Source organism: Amblyomma americanum, chromosome 5 (genome assembly GCF_052857255.1).
Source record: "Amblyomma americanum isolate KBUSLIRL-KWMA chromosome 5, ASM5285725v1, whole genome shotgun sequence".
Classification (NCBI taxonomy): Eukaryota; Metazoa; Arthropoda; class Arachnida; order Ixodida; family Ixodidae; genus Amblyomma; species Amblyomma americanum.
The window spans coordinates 115,931,648-115,948,526 of NC_135501.1; the positions used below are offsets into that span (position 1 = coordinate 115,931,648).

Here is a 16,879-nt window from a genome sequence, read left to right on the forward strand (position 1 = left end):
CGCGCATTGCTGCGAGAGCTGCGGGGCTGCTGAAGGGGTGGGAAAGGCTTGGGAGTGTGTAGTGAGTGTTGCGTTGGCTGTCTCTTGCATTATGTCGCTAACATAGCGCTAGCCCCAATGGTAAGCCTTATTTAATGCCGCTTAATAAGAGTGCTAGCTTATCTTTTTTGAGTAAAGGATGTTAGGGGCTGTTCTGTGATTTGTTTTACTCTGGTAAGGCTTATTAAAAATAATTGAAAATAAAGCGGCCCTGCCCACGCCACTGTATTATAAAGGGCTTTAACCAATTAGGAATAAAACAGGGGCATGGTTAAACGAAGAAATTGCTATAAAAAATAGGTAAAAATTGAAGGAGACAATTAAGCTCCACCTGAAATCTTTGACGCGATAGCGTAATGGTTTAGTTTCCACGTATGCTTGAGGTCATTCTCTAGTTTATATTCACAGATCTCTTGGAGTCGTTACACCCCTCCTGCCGCAAAAGCCATGTTTTTACTAAAAAAATTAAGCAGAATTACTTAGTCTTCCCTGAAACGTCTGGTATATATGCACGCAATTGCACAGGTTTTCACAAAGCAGGCCTCAAAATAACAGCCAGTCAGGCGGGCAGACAGGCAGGAAGGGACCGAAACAAAAATAAGGAGCGAAAGAAGTGATATCTTCGATAAGCAGTAGGGAGCAGGGCTGAGAATACATTATCATACCCAAGGATTATGCACAACAACATTTTTGACCTGGAAACCGCTTATGAACGCATTTTTTTAGGTAATGTAAGATTTCACTGCAAAAAATCAATATATCCGCAGATTATTTAACGGCAGTCCTGTATTTTTCTATTTTTCTATGCACGTTTTTGATATCGTTAAATGAGCTCCCCATTGATTTTCTATGGCAGTCTTATCTTTTAAATGCGATCGATCGAGCCCCCGCATTGCGACCTGCTAGTGCCGCGGATGGCATTTGGGAAAGTGGAGAAAGGATAGCTGATGAAAATCAGAAGGGAAGGCGGCTGTCTTGAAAACAATACGAAGGTGGGCGGGGGGTTAATGTGGAAGGTGGAGGCTGAGGAGGAATGTCACGAGATAAGGGTATCTATATATCAGAGCGGCGCCCGTGCCGGATGCCAGACTTTTAATGAACTGGTTGCGTGCAAGATTCTCTTGACTGTTAAACGGCGCGAAGCAGTGCTTGCACGTAGGTGTGATGGAAGCCGGACCTTCAGCGAGCTGCGTACAAAGCGTGGAAGACGTGGGGCGTCTTGCGAGCCAAGCAGAAATTCCATCGGAGAGTCCATCCGTGACAGACAGAAGATCCTGCTCTCCAGTAGAAACCAAGTTGAAGCATGCAAGCAAGATGAACAAAATGACTAATTGTTCACAAAGATTAACGTAAAAAACTAAATGTGATTTGTCATGTCAAGACACAAAAAATGAAAGTCTAATGATATGGTTCTCTCTATGATCAGCGCACCGATCGCCTGTCATTTTCTTCTATGAATTATAGATGTTCTTCAAAACGCAACCTTAAATTTATGCATGAATTCATTGCATTACCAGATAATTCTGTGTTTTTTCATTACGCGTGGCACCAAACCGAGAACGACTAAGAGAAAAACCTCACCAGGGGCCATAGTTAAGAAAGCTCTCTGACGCGAAACTTATAATTACATCACAGTTGTCCCGTCCATTCACTGAGTCCTTTTGCCCCTGAGCGGGATCCGTGCTGTCTCCCACCCGGTCAAAACGCACGACAGAATTTTTTGTCGCGCATCTGTCGCGCGACACAATTTTGTGTCGCAAGACAAGCTGTCTTGTCGTGCCTTGTGTCGTGCGACAAGCTTCGTGTCGTGGGTTCTTTCGCACGACAAAGTTGTTTGTAGTAGGTTCAGCCGCACGACAGACATCTTTCCTGCATTTTGTCGTGCGAAGAAGGTCCCTGTCGCAGCATTTGTCCCGCGACAGGTTTCTGTCGCAGGTACTGTCGCGCGACAGTGGGAGTCGTACCGCGCGACAGAGATTGCGGGCCTCAGCAAAGTTGCCTGTCGTGGGTTCAGTCGCGCGACAGACTTCTAGCGCGCCTCTTTTCACGCGACAAAAGTACCTGTAGTGCGGCCTGTCGCGCGGCACAACAGCTTGTCGTGGGATATGCCGCGCGACAGATACCTGTCGTGGGATGAGTCACGCGACAGATACCTGTCGTGGATTGTGCCGCGCAATAGTTACCTATCGTGGGATGCGTCATACGACAGATTGCTAATGAGGGTAAATATTTTACTGCAGAATTCTAGAGATACTGTCGTGCGGTCGTGTGACAGCGATAGGATCAAATTGACCAAAGGTGCTTCAAAGCGCGTTCACTGTGGCGAGTCTCGAAGAGGATGCGAGGTGCTCTGGTCTGTTGGTGACGGGCACCGAGCGAAATGAAGTGCTCATTCACATTGGCGAATCGAGTTTTCAACTCGCTTCCCGCGACCTGGCTCTCTCACCGAACGAGAATTGGCTTAGAGGAGAGGCACTGCTCGAGCACTCACCTAATTCCCTTCTGTTCCCACATGACAATGTGACGAAAGTAGTGCATGCTCAAGAGTATAATGCGGCTTTGAAAGCCCAAAATCTGTATGCACAAGCGGCGAAGCCAGCGGTGCCTGCGTGTCCGCACGCTCTTGCGGTGGCGGCATGTAGCTGCAGCCACGACAGCGCCTGCACACCAATCGGTGTGCGCAAGTCGAATGGCGCTACTGAAAGTCAGTGTCCTCTTGGCTTCTGTGACATGTTCAAGCCATGTAACATAATGTACCGCTACTACTATATGCGCAAAAAAAAACCAAGGACACTTCTATGCGTCGCGGAAAAGAATGTCGTTAATCGTCAATCAGGGAAAATTACTCGCCATAACCATCCGGCTACACAAAGGCAGCATGTGTGTACATGCACGCAGTTCTCTGTATAAATGTTCAAAGCAACCTCGATATCATTTTTCCGCGCGTTTCAGTTTTAAGAGCGTCAGCTCTTACTACTTACGTTTGTCAAGGACACATATGTCTGCAGGGAAGGTCAAATTAGCCAAGACAGTTACCACACTTTATCACATAGCAACAGCGGGCGCGTAGAGCCTCAGTTGTCACAGATACCTTCGATCCGTTTTACGTATGCCAGTATAGCGGCTATCGAAGTGGAACCCCGGGGACCCCCATTTGCATCAAATTTGGGGGCCGCCCGTTTGACGCATAACGATCGATGTGGTGTCATTTGACTTGTCATTTTCCTGAGGATAAAATAAATATTTAGATGAAGCCCAAAATATATGTTGGATTCGCACCGACGACCTTTTCGCCCCCAAACCGTGCATTTCGGGGACTTCCAAACAGCAATAAGGCCTAATCGTTTGTCGCAGAGAGTTCCGGATGCAGTCAAACAATTCATCTTGTTGTAATGCACACGTTTATAAAATTCATTAACTGATATATAAGAAGGAAACATACCGGATATAGCGAAGGTGGCTGTAAATCGCAATAGTAGTGCAAAATCTTTGAAGTAGATGACGCTGCTTGTATCTTAGAACGAATGTTTCCGAAACGAAATGCCCTCAGATGTTTGTATTTTGTCTTCTCCACGTTTGCTGAGCACCCCGATCTAGCATTCCGATCTAAACACTTGAAGCTCTCGTAGCTAACGCTCTTAAGTCCAACGCTGATGCAGTGTTGGCGGAGAATTTTTTTTTAGCGGCAGGGACGTGGTGCTTATCATAAAATAGCAAAACCAAATACTTTACGATGTCGTTCATTGCCTTCACTAAAAAATTTCATGACGGTGACACGAAAATGTCGCTAAATATAGACAGCAGCGTATGCAGCCGAAGGTGAAATGCGGCGGCCGGCGAGTTTGAACCGATGTGATTCTCGGTCGAAATGAGAATAAAGTCTTCAGACTGACGTCAACCGCGCGCTTTAAAGAGTTTCGCCTGCTTTGACACAGTCTAGCTCCTGTGCATCCGCGCTCGGTCCTCTAAACTACTCTGGTCCCAGTGTGACTGTGTGCTATGACAATATGAGCGAAAAGGAGGATGTCTGGGGGTTTTGATGTGCACCACGGCCATACAGTTGAGCGACGTGATAACGTACGGGCGCGGCATGCCAGCCTGAATACCGGCCGCCAGCGTCAGAAAAATGCGACAGTAATGTTTGTTCAAGTCCATGCTAAGCCGTCGGATGGAGTATCGTTGGCCATTATCGAGTCGTTGGTAGAAGCGATAACAGGAATACAAACAAATGTCTCCCCACGGCGCCTTTAATTGCTGCTGCTCAATCGCGGCTCCCCTGGCCTCAGCTGGCTCCGCTCCTGAAGGTGTCGCGGAAACCGAGCATATCTTTGTTTTACTATGAGACGAGGTTCACAGTAAAACGATGACGAGAGCAGCACCTCAGCGCTAGCCAGTTTCGAAGTGCACTCAGCTGCTGCATCGATGCGAAACCGGCTAGGCTTAGCGACGACTAGGGCAGCCAGGGGGTAGCGCGTAGTTCATTGCCCGGCGCGCCCGCGGGCGGCGTCGTTCCCGAAAGCTCGCCTCGCTCACTCCCGCTGGCGCACTGATTTGCTCAACAGCTTGCGGCCTTCACTCGGAAGGCTGGAAAATCGAGAAGCGAGCGACTGGCGCTGCGACTGAGCGATACTTTATGCCCACGCTTGCACTACTGGTGAACAACCTTTAACGCAAATATGCTTGGGTTATCGGCTGCTTTGCGGCGAGTCTTAGTTAAGATCGTCCGCGACGCCATCGTCACCGTCCGTGACGCACAGGCTGAGAACTTCAATTCCAGTACGTGCCGAAACAACTCGTATTTTTCGTAACGATACGAGCTCGAAAACACGCCTGCTTCGATGCGCTAGTGGGCTCTTGCTTGTTAAACTACACGCGATCAGGATGCGGCGAGTGCTAACCACTGTTGCATATTAGCAAAAGTGAGACGCAAGTATCGACGTAGTTTCGTAACGCAGTTGATATCAAAGCACTCCGCTTGTACTGGTCCCAGATTAAGCTGTTAAGTTTCATGATCTCCGGTGAGCGTGCCAGTGTCGCGCAAATTAATGCATCGCAGCTACTCTCCATAGTGCCCATTGCGTTCAACTTATCCACGATATTCGCCAGCTTGAGATACGGCGCTTTTCTTCGCTGTTTTTGTCGCAACTTAGTGATTTTATCTGGCATCAAACGAAATTGCATTCTGTCAACACCGTCGTCTGCTCCGTCGTCTCCTAGAGCATCCGGGTCACTTCAGGGGATCACAGGATCGCAGCTTCTACAAACGACATGCCAGAAAAAGTAACTGAAAGCGCTTTAGTATTCTTAAATAATCTAAAAATAATTTAAAATAAATGCAGTGTCTTCGTTGTGAAGATAATATAAGTATTCATGGTTTAAAAAGCAAATTTTTTTTTGTCGGTTGTAATTCTTCACCGACACCGACACGAAAGCGCAGCCGTCGGCGCCATTGCAGCGCAACCGACAGGTCGTGTTTTGTATTATTTGCCTCTTTGAGGCATTGCTTGAGTACTTGTACGGCGGACACGTGTGAAGAACTCATTCAATAGGAAGGTGAGCAGGGGCGCGATTACGGATCAGTCTCAAAAAACTGTCTCAATTTTGAGACAGTGACGTCAAAATGACGACACCGAGTAATGCCGACCGCCGAATCGGCCAATGCGGAGCAAGGAGGCGGTGGGCTCCGCCCCGAAACCACTATTCGCACGACAAGGGACCGTAGACTAATGTTTTGCAGTAAAGACGCAGTGAATAAAATCGAGTAATGTTTTATTTTGCTAAGAAACTGTATTTCAAACCCAACAGCACCAAGAAAAAGAAGCAGTGTTTTCATTTTTGCAATTAAGTTTGCTGTTCAGTCACTTTTTTTGCCGCGAAGGTGTGCTGTCCGCGGTATAGCGTGAACATGTTAGTCTGAAAATGAACAAAAACGCAATGAAGAAAACAAGTAATGTTTTATTTTGGTAGTAAACTGTGTTGCAATCTCAACAACACGAGGGAAAATTAGAAGCATTCTCAGTTTTGCAATTAAATTTGCTGCAGGTTAACTTCTCTTGCCATGAGGGCGCGCTGGCAGTGGCATAACGTGAACATGGCGGCCTGCAAGAAAACAGCTGATTCCATGGCTAGTTCCTGTTTTTTCGCGTGTCGTCTAAAATCAAGGTACCTACTTTGCGGATGTCTTAAGTGCGCAGAAAAATCTGATTGAAGGCAGTGAATGCTACGGGCCTGCCGAGATCAACTTACAAGCAGCGCTCGGCTCGAAAATCGACGAAGACAACTTTAGTCTGTGTTCTCGGTCGGCGCCTATCGATCACCGAGTGACGTGTGGTTCTGTTTATTTTCTTTAGAAAATACCAGCAAACCATGAATCATCACATAGAAGCAACTGCCGACAGACAGGTGCAGCTGCTGATAGCTTGCAATCTCGGTGCGGGAAATGAGAGCCGACACGGCCTGCCTCTGTGGCAGCACACTTCTGCCTCGTAACCAAGTGTTGCCGCCCACATCGGGCTAAGCACTTGATGTTCCGTTTGTATTTTTGTAGCTCCGTTCGGTTTATGTTCAGTTGTTGCCGTAGTTTCTTTTTTTTCCTGTGCAAGATGCAGAAATTGTGATGTTTATGCTCCACTTTGTTTAGAGAGAAAGGAAGCACTTGACTTGATAACTTTGCTATTGTCACCGAGGAGAGAACGTGCTTGTTCCATTAACGTTATTTACTGATCATGTAGTAGATCCAGGGTCAACCATTGCATATGATCCAGGGCAGTGAGGTAGGTAGGACAGGGCAGTGATGTGTAATATTGTATTTTGCTCAGCAGGCGGAGTGATGTTGGTATAACTGGGTTTGGTGAGGGCAGTGTTTGACGGGCTTTAAATAATTTGCATAGCTTCTAACATGCACTTCCTTTCAGGTCGGAAGACCACTTGTTTTTTTTTTAAATTATGGTCCATCATATCTGAGACACCCTGTATACAGGCCACTCCAGTTTGAAAGGGAACAGCCAGTTGAAAATGACTCGGACATTAAATACCTAGGCGAAAAGTAGCTTGAAAGCAGTTGCACTTATCACACATATTATATGAGAGCACAAGGAGCTTGTCCGGCCATTCGGCATTGTCACCGTCTCGTGTTATCATGGACAAGACTTCATAGCCCTGTGTTACGCAAACCAAGCTAGGTGTCAGTTATGGGGCAATAACCGAGTGCTCAAACTTTCCCACAATGGAGCTGCCTGTATATTCTTAGAGCTGTAGAGCATTTCCAGTAACGGTGTTGCATGATTTGTGATTGTAAACTAACCTCTAATCACACACCATCTCCTTGATGATGTATCTGTGATGTTTACACATCTTTGTCTATCAGTGAAGATGTTCTAGTCATTTAGCAGTCATTGTAGCCACTGCACCTTACAATCTTTATTATGCATTGTTGTAAAGCGGTTTCCTTGCAGTAGGTACAGCTTTTAGCACAGAGCGAAACCCTTACCCTAACACCATTACGCTAAATGCTTAGCTTTGGTATTTACACTACTTATATGTGCCAAAATGTTTTGTAGTCCGGAAAATGCATCATGTACACTGTACTATGCCATATTTATTGTACAGATAGCCTCTGTGAAAGAAAACATGCATTTTGAACTCAATTTTTCAGATTTTTTTTCTTAACTGCACTCAGAAATGCCATACGGTAATTGTACATCAAGGTAAAGTATGCTTGTATGTACACTGCCTTTTCTGCAATAGAAACACTCGTGTCAAATGCTGTGCCTAAAAAAATAAACACGCTTACTGAATGTATGATGCAATAAAAAACAGCTTTTTGATTCCAACAAGCACCACAAATATTTCATGCCTTATTCCAGCACTACACGTTTGGTTCATGCATGTTCGTCACACAGGTAATCACCACAGGCACTCCACCAAGCTGGAAGGAGACAGCAGAGAAGGGGCAGGTGGGCTGACATAAGCATTGACAAAAGAGAGTTCAAAATGATGCTTTTCTGAAATTGGGCGAGCTGCTTCAACACCTTTTCCGTCTTCAGGAAGAGACTGTGCAACACGCTGCTGAGGGACTGGAAGATATACTAGCAAACACACTGAAAATGAAGTGGCAGCCGGTGGGGGGCACTTGTTTGTCACTGCTGGCTTCTCGCTGCACACAGGTTGGCCAAGGGCACAACCACATCACACAATTGCTCACACACTTGCAGATGTGTGTTGTGCAATGACACAAGGAAATGACAGTGGAAACAGGGGAAGAGTGCCTGATATGACTCTCTATGCCAGCATGGTGAGTCGTCTCTGGACGCTAGATTTTCCATCGCAACTGCCGCAGCACCATCCCTCGGTACGCCTTCCTCTGGAGACGGGTCGTCCTAGAGAGGCCAAAAGTACAGCACCGCATGCTCTTCTCAGGAGGCAGGTGAGGAGGGATCCTGTCTGTACGAGGCGGCCACCATTTAGAGGTGGCCCGTTGTTATCTGGGTCAGAGGCAGTGTCGCCTGCACCCTCTGCTGATATGGGCACATCCAAACAGAGGCTGTGAAGTGCAGCACGTGCGGTGATGATGCGCACTGTCCACTTCCACTGGCACTGGTGCATCCGGTGCTCTTGAAAGCAACGGAAGCAGCTCTTCGGCACACCAATACAGCGCTCAGCCACAAATTGTGTGAAAGCATGTGGCGTGTTGTACAGGCCTTCTGCTGAGTCAGGTCTGTAATGTCTTGCAACTGGTGCAGGCAGCCATGGCTCCAGTGGGTAGACATAGTCTCCTGCATAACAAAAAATGATGCAGTTAAGCATGTCCTTTCTCAGTGATCTCAACAGCATTACAGGACACTCTGCTATACAGTAGAAGACTCACGCCAAGTAGCCCACAACCAGGGTTTGCTGAATATGACATTCAAGAGCATACATACATGCAGGATTTAGATGTATAAGTGAGCACTACTGTAAGGTCAGTCTTTTACCACCATATTCATATAAATGATGCGCTATGATTGCCTACAAAACACAAGCACTGTCAGGTGCATTTTGCTTTGGTTTCTTCAACAGGAAAGGATATGCATTTCAACAATGTAATATGTGTCCTGTGTTTCTGCGGCAATTATATTTAACAAAAGGAAAGGGTGGCAATACACTGTATCATACTGTAAAGTGTCTGCATTTGTGTAACTGTCCAGACTGATTCTTGTAGCTTTAGCAGATCCGGCCAAATGCATAGGGCTGGAGCTCAATAAATGTGACTGAGTTCGCCCGACGGGTGACACGGCTATTTTACTGCTTACCCAGAAAAAAAATCACCGTCGTCCAGCAGGCCTTCCTCCGCCTCGGAATGCCGCCAGACAAACGCTTCGCGGAAGGATCCGGGTCAGCGCGAGTCCACGGCCAGGATGCACATGTTCGCGCCACAGATCTGACAAAAAACAAGCACAGCCCGTACTCACTCTTGCTGCCGAGGCCCGCACTTGTAGCTCACGCACTTGTAGCACTTGAACTCATGCGGTCAAAAACAGTGGCCGAGGTATACTCGCTATTACGTCCGCAGCGTAGAACCGCTTGCGGCTCGTTTGCAGCACTGCCCCCAGACTCCTTGATAGTGATGAGTGCCCAATCGACACACCCGACGACGCCGGAGATGCTGCCGCGGCGAAAGTTTAGGCAAAGGACACCCTCCTTCGCCGCCGCCTTCTCCTCGGGTCTCCTCGGAAAGCGAACACCCCCCTTCTGTGACCCAACGTTGACATTGGTCTCCGCTGCCCGCCGCAAAGGCTTGTTCACAGTCGGTTGGGCTGCGCCGACGTTTTCTTCATTTCCAACGGCGCCTTGAAACCCACCGGAGGCGAAGAAGCGCAGCGCACACAGCACCTGCCGCTCCACTGACAGCGCACTCACCCGCGCACTTCCCAGTTCAACGGCGAGTTCGTCGCACAGACACTGCGCAGTCTCCTCGAAATAACTCTCCCGCGCGTCAAAGTCGTCTTCATGCACCCTCCGACACCGTTGCTCGCGCGGTCACCCGCGTATACGACGATGTAAACAGCCGCCATTTTCTGTCTCAAACGTGTTGATACTACCTTTTCCAGTCTCAAAAAATCGTCTCAATCTGCCCGCATAATTAGATGGCCAACGTCACCACTTCTGCGCCATTTACGACGTCAGTCAGTGACGAAAAAAATCAAAATGGCCGCCGACCAATAGGAGAGAGGCAAATGATACACTTTTTGAGACAATTTCGATTGAGACTGATCCGTAATCGCGCCCCAGGAGTGTGTTTTGGAAGCCAACGACCAGGATTTCGGCCTGTCAACATTGGCGAGTTTAAACGGGTAAGCCATGAAGAGTGCTGCGACGTCTTTTCATCTCTTGGGGGAACGAAGACTCCTGCGCCGTTTTACTAAGCCTGGATGAATCGCATGGCCGGTGAGTCCCGCTCTGCGTTTCTATGCTAATGATCTGTATTCACACGCGCTATTTGTATGCGGCTATATAGGGATGTGAGTGGAGGCAGTCCGCCTGCGGTTGCCGCAGCTATAATGCGGCGCCAAAAAAGCAGGGCCTATATCCTGCATGACAAGTGTTGTTCTCATTGTCTTTATGTGCATATATTACTCGCGTGCCGTGGTAAATAAAAATGGCACCAGATATCACAACAGAGTAACGCTTTCGCTTGCTAGCGCTTCGACACTCGGTGCAAAAGCATGGATTTGCACTGCGTAGAAGACGATGAGCGAGAAGTGCCGCGCGGCGGATCGCTCGCGCTAGGCCAGCTGCGATCAGACACCGCACTATTTTGCTCAGGGTTAGTACTCATCGGATTAGTGCTTGTGCCTTAATATGCGTCATACTAAATTTTGAGACAGTGATCGCATGCGAAAGGCTAGTTCATATTCATCGCCTTGTCATTTGTAAACTTGTCTGTGCTTCCCCAGTGGAACAGGATTTGAGGCAGTGTTATGTCAAAGTTAGATCAATCTTGCGTCTCCTGAGCTGTAAACGTTGATGCTTCCTCTCCTTCTGAGCACTGCGAGCTGTCGGATATGCAACTGCACAATTATTTAGGATTTCTACCTTTTTGCTATATCCCTCGCTTTTGTGGCCCGCATTCAAGTCGTTCGCCATTGTCGATGGTTTTTTTGTTACTTATTTTCGCTTTGTTATTTATTCTTGGTTGCGTGCCATCAGCTGTGGTGCCGGCGATTCTCCGAGCTCGGAACTCTTCCCAGGCACGGGATCCTACCCACAGACCTCCCTTCGCTGCACTCACGAGTGTTCTTTGGTATTTTTTTGTTTCTCTTGCCCTTACTTGCATTACCAGTCGACAAATTTGTGCAGCTTTTAATTGTTTGCAGATTTCTTAAATGCGCTAGCAATTTTTCTATGATGCCAAGCTGTGCTGTGAGATATCAAGCTTCTTGCTAGTGAAGGCATGCTTTTTTCCATTCTCTCTCTTCATTTAACCAAGGCAGACTGGTTGCAACTTTCAATTTAATACCTAGACATTGGTGCAAGGCACCATGATAGGAATTAATGAAAACCTGCACATCCTATATTCAAATTGGTGTGCGGTATTTCAGCCAGCTCATCTTTCAGTGTGGTTATAACAGTCATGGTGACTCTTCTCAAAGAATGTATATGGGTGCATTACATAAAATCTGTTCATTTGTTTTGTCATGGGCTAGCTCATTGGTTTTTTATTTACTTATATTTCGTCTAAGTTTAGTTTTTAAAGCAGTAGACGACTTCCTCTCTCGTCATTCGTGACATGGCTACAGCCACTGACAGCTGTTGCTCTGGATGTATTTATTTGCAGTTGCCAGCGGCCAGCATCTATTGGGCCATGCGTGCTTCCTGCCTTCGGCTGTGTCATCCCTCCTGATCCGTTCATGGTAGTTATTCTTTTTCAGTGATGCATATCTTAGCTGCCTATTTTGAAAAATATTTTCAATATAGGCTTGCAGCTGGGTTTAGAAATGCATGAAACTCTACATGCACTTCACAGCAGTACCTCAGCTTATAATTACCGGAACTGTAGGCTTTTACAAAATGTAGTCGCTGATGTAGCTCTTGACGCAGCTGCTGTTAACATAAACGTGCTTTGACATTGCACACCTGTTGCCTGGTATGCATATGTGTCCTCGAAAAGGACCTATATGTTCATTTATCCCTTTAAAAACATTGTGCTCTACAATGATGGTTTACCAGCATTTCTGACACAGAGACCAAATTGTCAGTCAGTAATGTAACTTTGCACGATGACACCAATCCTTGTATGGTATAGTATCCTTGCAATGCACTGGGCAAGCTGCTGTCAGCACAGATTTATTGCTGGTTTATTGCCATAGCATATGGTTATACTGCACAGTTTGTACCTCTATCTTCTTAAAGCTTTATACTTGAAAAAATTAAAATTAGTTGAAGGAAAATTCAAGGAAACTTAACAGTAACTGTCTCCCATTTTGGTGGACACTTGAACCGTGATATAAGGGAGGGATATAGAAGGGAAGTAATGAAGAGCTGATGCCCATGTTAGATGCCCCTCTTTAGTTAAACATACCTCACAATTAACGCATTTGGTGCAAAACAAACATGGGACTTGCACGCTCACAACCACTCTCATGTCAGTAAAACAAAGTGCCAATGTTGCCGTACTTTAGAGCTTTGCTCCTAAAAGCGCAGCTGACTGCTGCTCAAAGTTGACAGCAAAAATATGTCTACTTTTCCTCATGTGCAGTCTGCGGTGCTGGTGCCATTTGCAATGGTGATTGACATTGAGTTTCATGATGCTCAGTCTGTTCCTGGAGTTAGTGATTTTGTCTGTCGTGTGAATGTGCTGTTAAAATTAGTGCAGAACAATGGTTCTCTAGTTCATTTTAGGTAACTGTCTCCAGTGCCACATGCTACCACCCTTTTTCCTCAAATTTTCTAATCTCATTTAGCCACCTGATTGCCACCCATTCATGCATTCACCTACTCTTGGAATCCTCCCAGTGCTTTAGTGTGGTATTGCTTATATCTTCTCTGCATTACACATGCACTGCACTTCCTCTTTTTTGATTTAGTCAAGATATCTCTGTTCCTGTTTCTTGCATAAGCATAAGAGGCGACTCAAGTGCACCATCTGGGCTTGTGATGCAATGTGTAGGGTGCTTCGTTTTTGGGTAAAACCTGGTTTCTTCCTACTGTTGCACCAAAAAAGATTCTTAAAGATCAGGTTCAACCCAATTTCTGTGCAAATGTGCCTGTAAGAAAGTGTGGTTTGAAGGTGCACAAAGGCGAAGAACTGCTGGAGTGTAGTGGATGTCACATAATTCTTCTGACAGATTTTTTAAACAATGCTGGTTATTTTATTTCTCTTTTAATGTTTATTGTTTGTCGGTTGCTTATAATTTTTGGATAAACTGAAAACTACATGTACTGACTGGTATTTCATTCCAATAATTATACCCATTATTATGAAGCTGTGTTGGAAGGTAGGTGTGCATTTAGTATGCGTGCTTTGAATTTCAGTGATTGTTTCTGCAATGCAAAATGGAGGACAGGTCTTTGCTGTGCGAGTTTTTTGCAATGGAGTGAAAGTATCTGGAGAAGCCTTTGCTACTGTGTCACCCAGCCAAAAGTTCTCCCACAGACCACTGAGCTTCTGAATACCTATGGCTTAAAGCTCGAAGCTCTGGTTGCCCTTTCCAAGGTTCTCTGCATTAACGAGTGCAAGCCGAAGGGCTCAGAGCTAACAAGCATTTGAAACCATAGAGCTATACACAGTAGTGCTGGGGCCGTGCAGCAAGTCAGTGTGAATTAGGTCGCGATAAACATGGTTTACTGTAGAAAGCTAGTGTGAAAAAATAGTTGCGCTCACAGAAACCGCTGTTTCTTTTTAGTCGGTCATTGAAACAAAGCAATGATGTAAAATTTTATATCTCACTGATCCCTCAATTTTTTTCCAGCTAAAGACCAAGAATTGCATGGAAGTTGTGCAAGCCACCAAGTTGCGTGTGATTTTTGCCAGGGACCTGGAGCAGGCTGGGAAATTAGTGGATGGCCAGTGGTATTCACTCAGTAAGGCAAGCTTTTTCTGTAAGTACAGTTTTTGGCATGGCATTGCTTAGGAACGCATGCACTAATCTGACTACTCTATGCCCGCCCATGCTTCAAGAATAATGAAGTACATGAAAAAAATTGATTGCCGAAAAAAAATTGCCGCTTCTGTTATGTTTTTTCAGGAAAGTATTTGCCATTTAAAGGGCTGTGAAAACCTTAAAAATTATATGCTTGTTGTGGCTTTTTTTTCAAATTTCTTCCACGTCTATGTTGGCCTGACCTTGTAGCTTGTCTGTATGAGATTGGCTTCTACCTACAGTTCGCTTTTTTGTTGCTCCTTTATTGCCTGTGACAATCTTTACTTTGCGTGGCAGTGTCATGCAGTTTGGGAAGTAATCTGATCTTATTTCTGCATTGGCCTGTAGTGCAAGCTTTTGTATGTGGGGCAGGTTTATGGTGTCCTTTTGTTTGCTGTAACTGCAGTTTGGCCATAAGGGTTAGAGGCTTAGTCCTTTTTTATTTTGATGCAGTGTCATATACTTCATGCATAAATTAATGAAGTAAGCACTATTTTTTGTAATAAATGAACATTCATTATAGCTGTGGCCATTATAAGTGCACTTGACTCTAAAATGGCTTTCTTTCGGCATTCAGTATTACATCTTAAAACCAGCCGGAAGACACAAAATAGGAGAAGATATGAGCACAAGATGAGGCTGGTCTAACAACTGAAATTTTATTGAAGGAAAGTGGCAAAAGAAGACCTGCAAAGAGATTCAAGCACACAAGACCCCAAAGCAGTGAGAGGGCAAAAAATAACCAAAGGCACTGATGTACTAGTACACCATCTAAAAAACTAATTCCTTACAGTGAAGGTTCACGGACGGTTTAGCCAGGCACTTGTTTTTAGCCTTACTGATGTAGTAAGCCTCAACTATATCAGGACAGATTTATCACTTCCCTAAACCACTGATGTGCCGCAGAAATCAGGCGTGCAAAGAGAAAGGTCGTCCTCCGATAGCATTCACGAGATTGAACGTGCAGTGTCAGGTGAAAATTCGCCTTCCTCTCTATACAGTGAAAGTGCTCTCAGCCAGGCGCACATTCAGATATCTGCTTGTCTGCCGATAGTAGTTTCAGCTACGAGGCAGTGGAATGCAAAAAACTGGTTTACTTTTGCAAGTGGTGAACATTTTTTATCTGCCACTGTGCATAGCGGACGATTACCCGTAGTTGTATCAAGCCTAGTTTGAACGAAGAAGCAAAGGGCTCCTACCTTACTTTTAGCGGTCAAGACAACAGCAACATCATATTTTGGTGCAACTTTCTTGGGATGGTGCGAAATGGCGTGGAGGTAAGGTATAGAGCCCGTCTTTTTGTGCTGCTCAACTACGTCAGCATCATGTGAACGGTGTTCCGTTCTCTCGAGAGAGTAAAAACACACTCTGACAGGTGCGCAAGATGGGCAAGTGGGAACGCAGGTGCCATTGGCTTGGAAACCTGCTCCGAGAATGCATTCTAAACACTATGACGGCATGACTTCCATAAAAAGTCGTGATGCATGTGACTGCCAACCTGTCCTTCACCAGCCTCGAGTGGTTCAACTCGTAGCTAAGAGGCTTCCTGATCTTGGGCTTTGGCGCCAGCATATGTGGTCGTCCGCAAAGCGCAGGTCTAAGTCAAGAAGCTACAAACGGTTATGCTTAGTGAAATTAAGACCTAAAAGATAAACTTTGACCACATGCCTAAAGATTTCTAAAACGTCTTGTGCCAACTTATCTGAGCCCTCCTTGTGCAAAAAAATTAGGTAGTTATCAACATAATGAAATGCTACTATGCCGAGGCCTTCCAAACAGGGCTGTGATGCGGTATCGACTTTGGACAGAAGAATGTCGCGGAGGAACAGTGCAACCTGGGACCCTCTGCATATGCCTGATTTCTGATGTAAATACCGCCTTGCCAACTCACAAAAGTGGAGTTCTGTGTAGGTATAGTTTCTTGTGGACAGCAACCTGGGCAGGTGCTCTGCAGTGAGCATCGACATGGAGGGCCTGCACTATTCATTGTCACATGATAGACCTCTGAGGTATGTGCAAACTGCATCAGGGTGAACAACGAACATGCTTTTACAGATGATTGCGTGATTTCGGTTGCTGGCTTCTTGGGGCTGTTGTCCTTTTACTTAAAATCCGTATTTGTCAGTTGGCAGGGTGGTATTTACACGCAGGTCGTTCCTTTGCTCAGCAACATTTTTTTGTCTAAAGTCAATAAGGCATTAGAGCCCTGTTTGGAAGACCTTGGCATAGTAGCATTTCGTTATGTTCATGACTGTAATTTTTCTGGACATAGAAGGCTCAGATAAGTTGGCACAAGATGTTTTAGGAGTCTTTAAGGCATGCGGTCAAGGCCTGTCTTTTACATCAGAATTGTCTAAGCAGAACCGTTAGCAGTTTCTTGATGCAGACTTGCGCTCTGTGGACGATTATGTTTGTCGGGGCTACAGCTAAAGATCGGGGAAGGCTCTTTTTAGCTACGAGTCGGACCACTCGTTGTTGGGGAAGGATGGTGAAGAGGTGTATTTGTCGCTGGTTAAGGTCAGTAAAGATGGAAACACTTGATGGGTGTGCAATCGAGTGCATGACATCAGCTTTAGATAAGTCATGCCATCACGGCTGAGGACGCATTCTTGTAGCAGGTTTCCAAGCAGCTGGGTTCCCACTTGCCCATCTCAATAACCTGTCATAGTATATTTTCACTCGCTCGAGGGTAAGGAGCACATACTCCAATGATGCTGATA

General features: G+C 45.8%; 1 protein-coding gene and 1 long non-coding RNA gene across 2 annotated transcripts in view; both read left to right on the forward strand.

Moving 5' to 3' along the window:
• The window catches only part of LOC144134947 (uncharacterized), a 107,502-nt gene that overhangs the window by 37,622 nt on the left and 53,001 nt on the right, over positions 1-16,879 (forward strand). The gene's annotated exons all lie outside the window — the stretch shown is intronic.
• LOC144134946 (uncharacterized) lies at positions 10,309-14,212 on the forward strand. Its single transcript, XM_077667738.1, has 4 exons — positions 10,309-10,464; positions 11,227-11,320; positions 11,855-11,930; positions 13,989-14,212. The coding sequence occupies exons 1-4, from the start codon at positions 10,449-10,451 to the stop codon at positions 14,148-14,150; spliced, it is 348 nt and encodes a 115-aa protein (XP_077523864.1). The 5' UTR covers positions 10,309-10,448; the 3' UTR covers positions 14,151-14,212.

What these genes read in the sequence shown, in the direction of transcription:
- LOC144134946 (XM_077667738.1), top strand. An exon ending in GCACTCACGAGTGTTCTTTG is followed by an intron (nt 11,321 to 11,854) that starts GTATTTTTTTGT and finishes ATTTATTTGCAG; the next exon opens with TTGCCAGCGGCCAGCATCTA. An exon ending in TCCCTCCTGATCCGTTCATG is followed by an intron (nt 11,931 to 13,988) that starts GTAGTTATTCTT and finishes ATTTTTTTCCAG; the next exon opens with CTAAAGACCAAGAATTGCAT.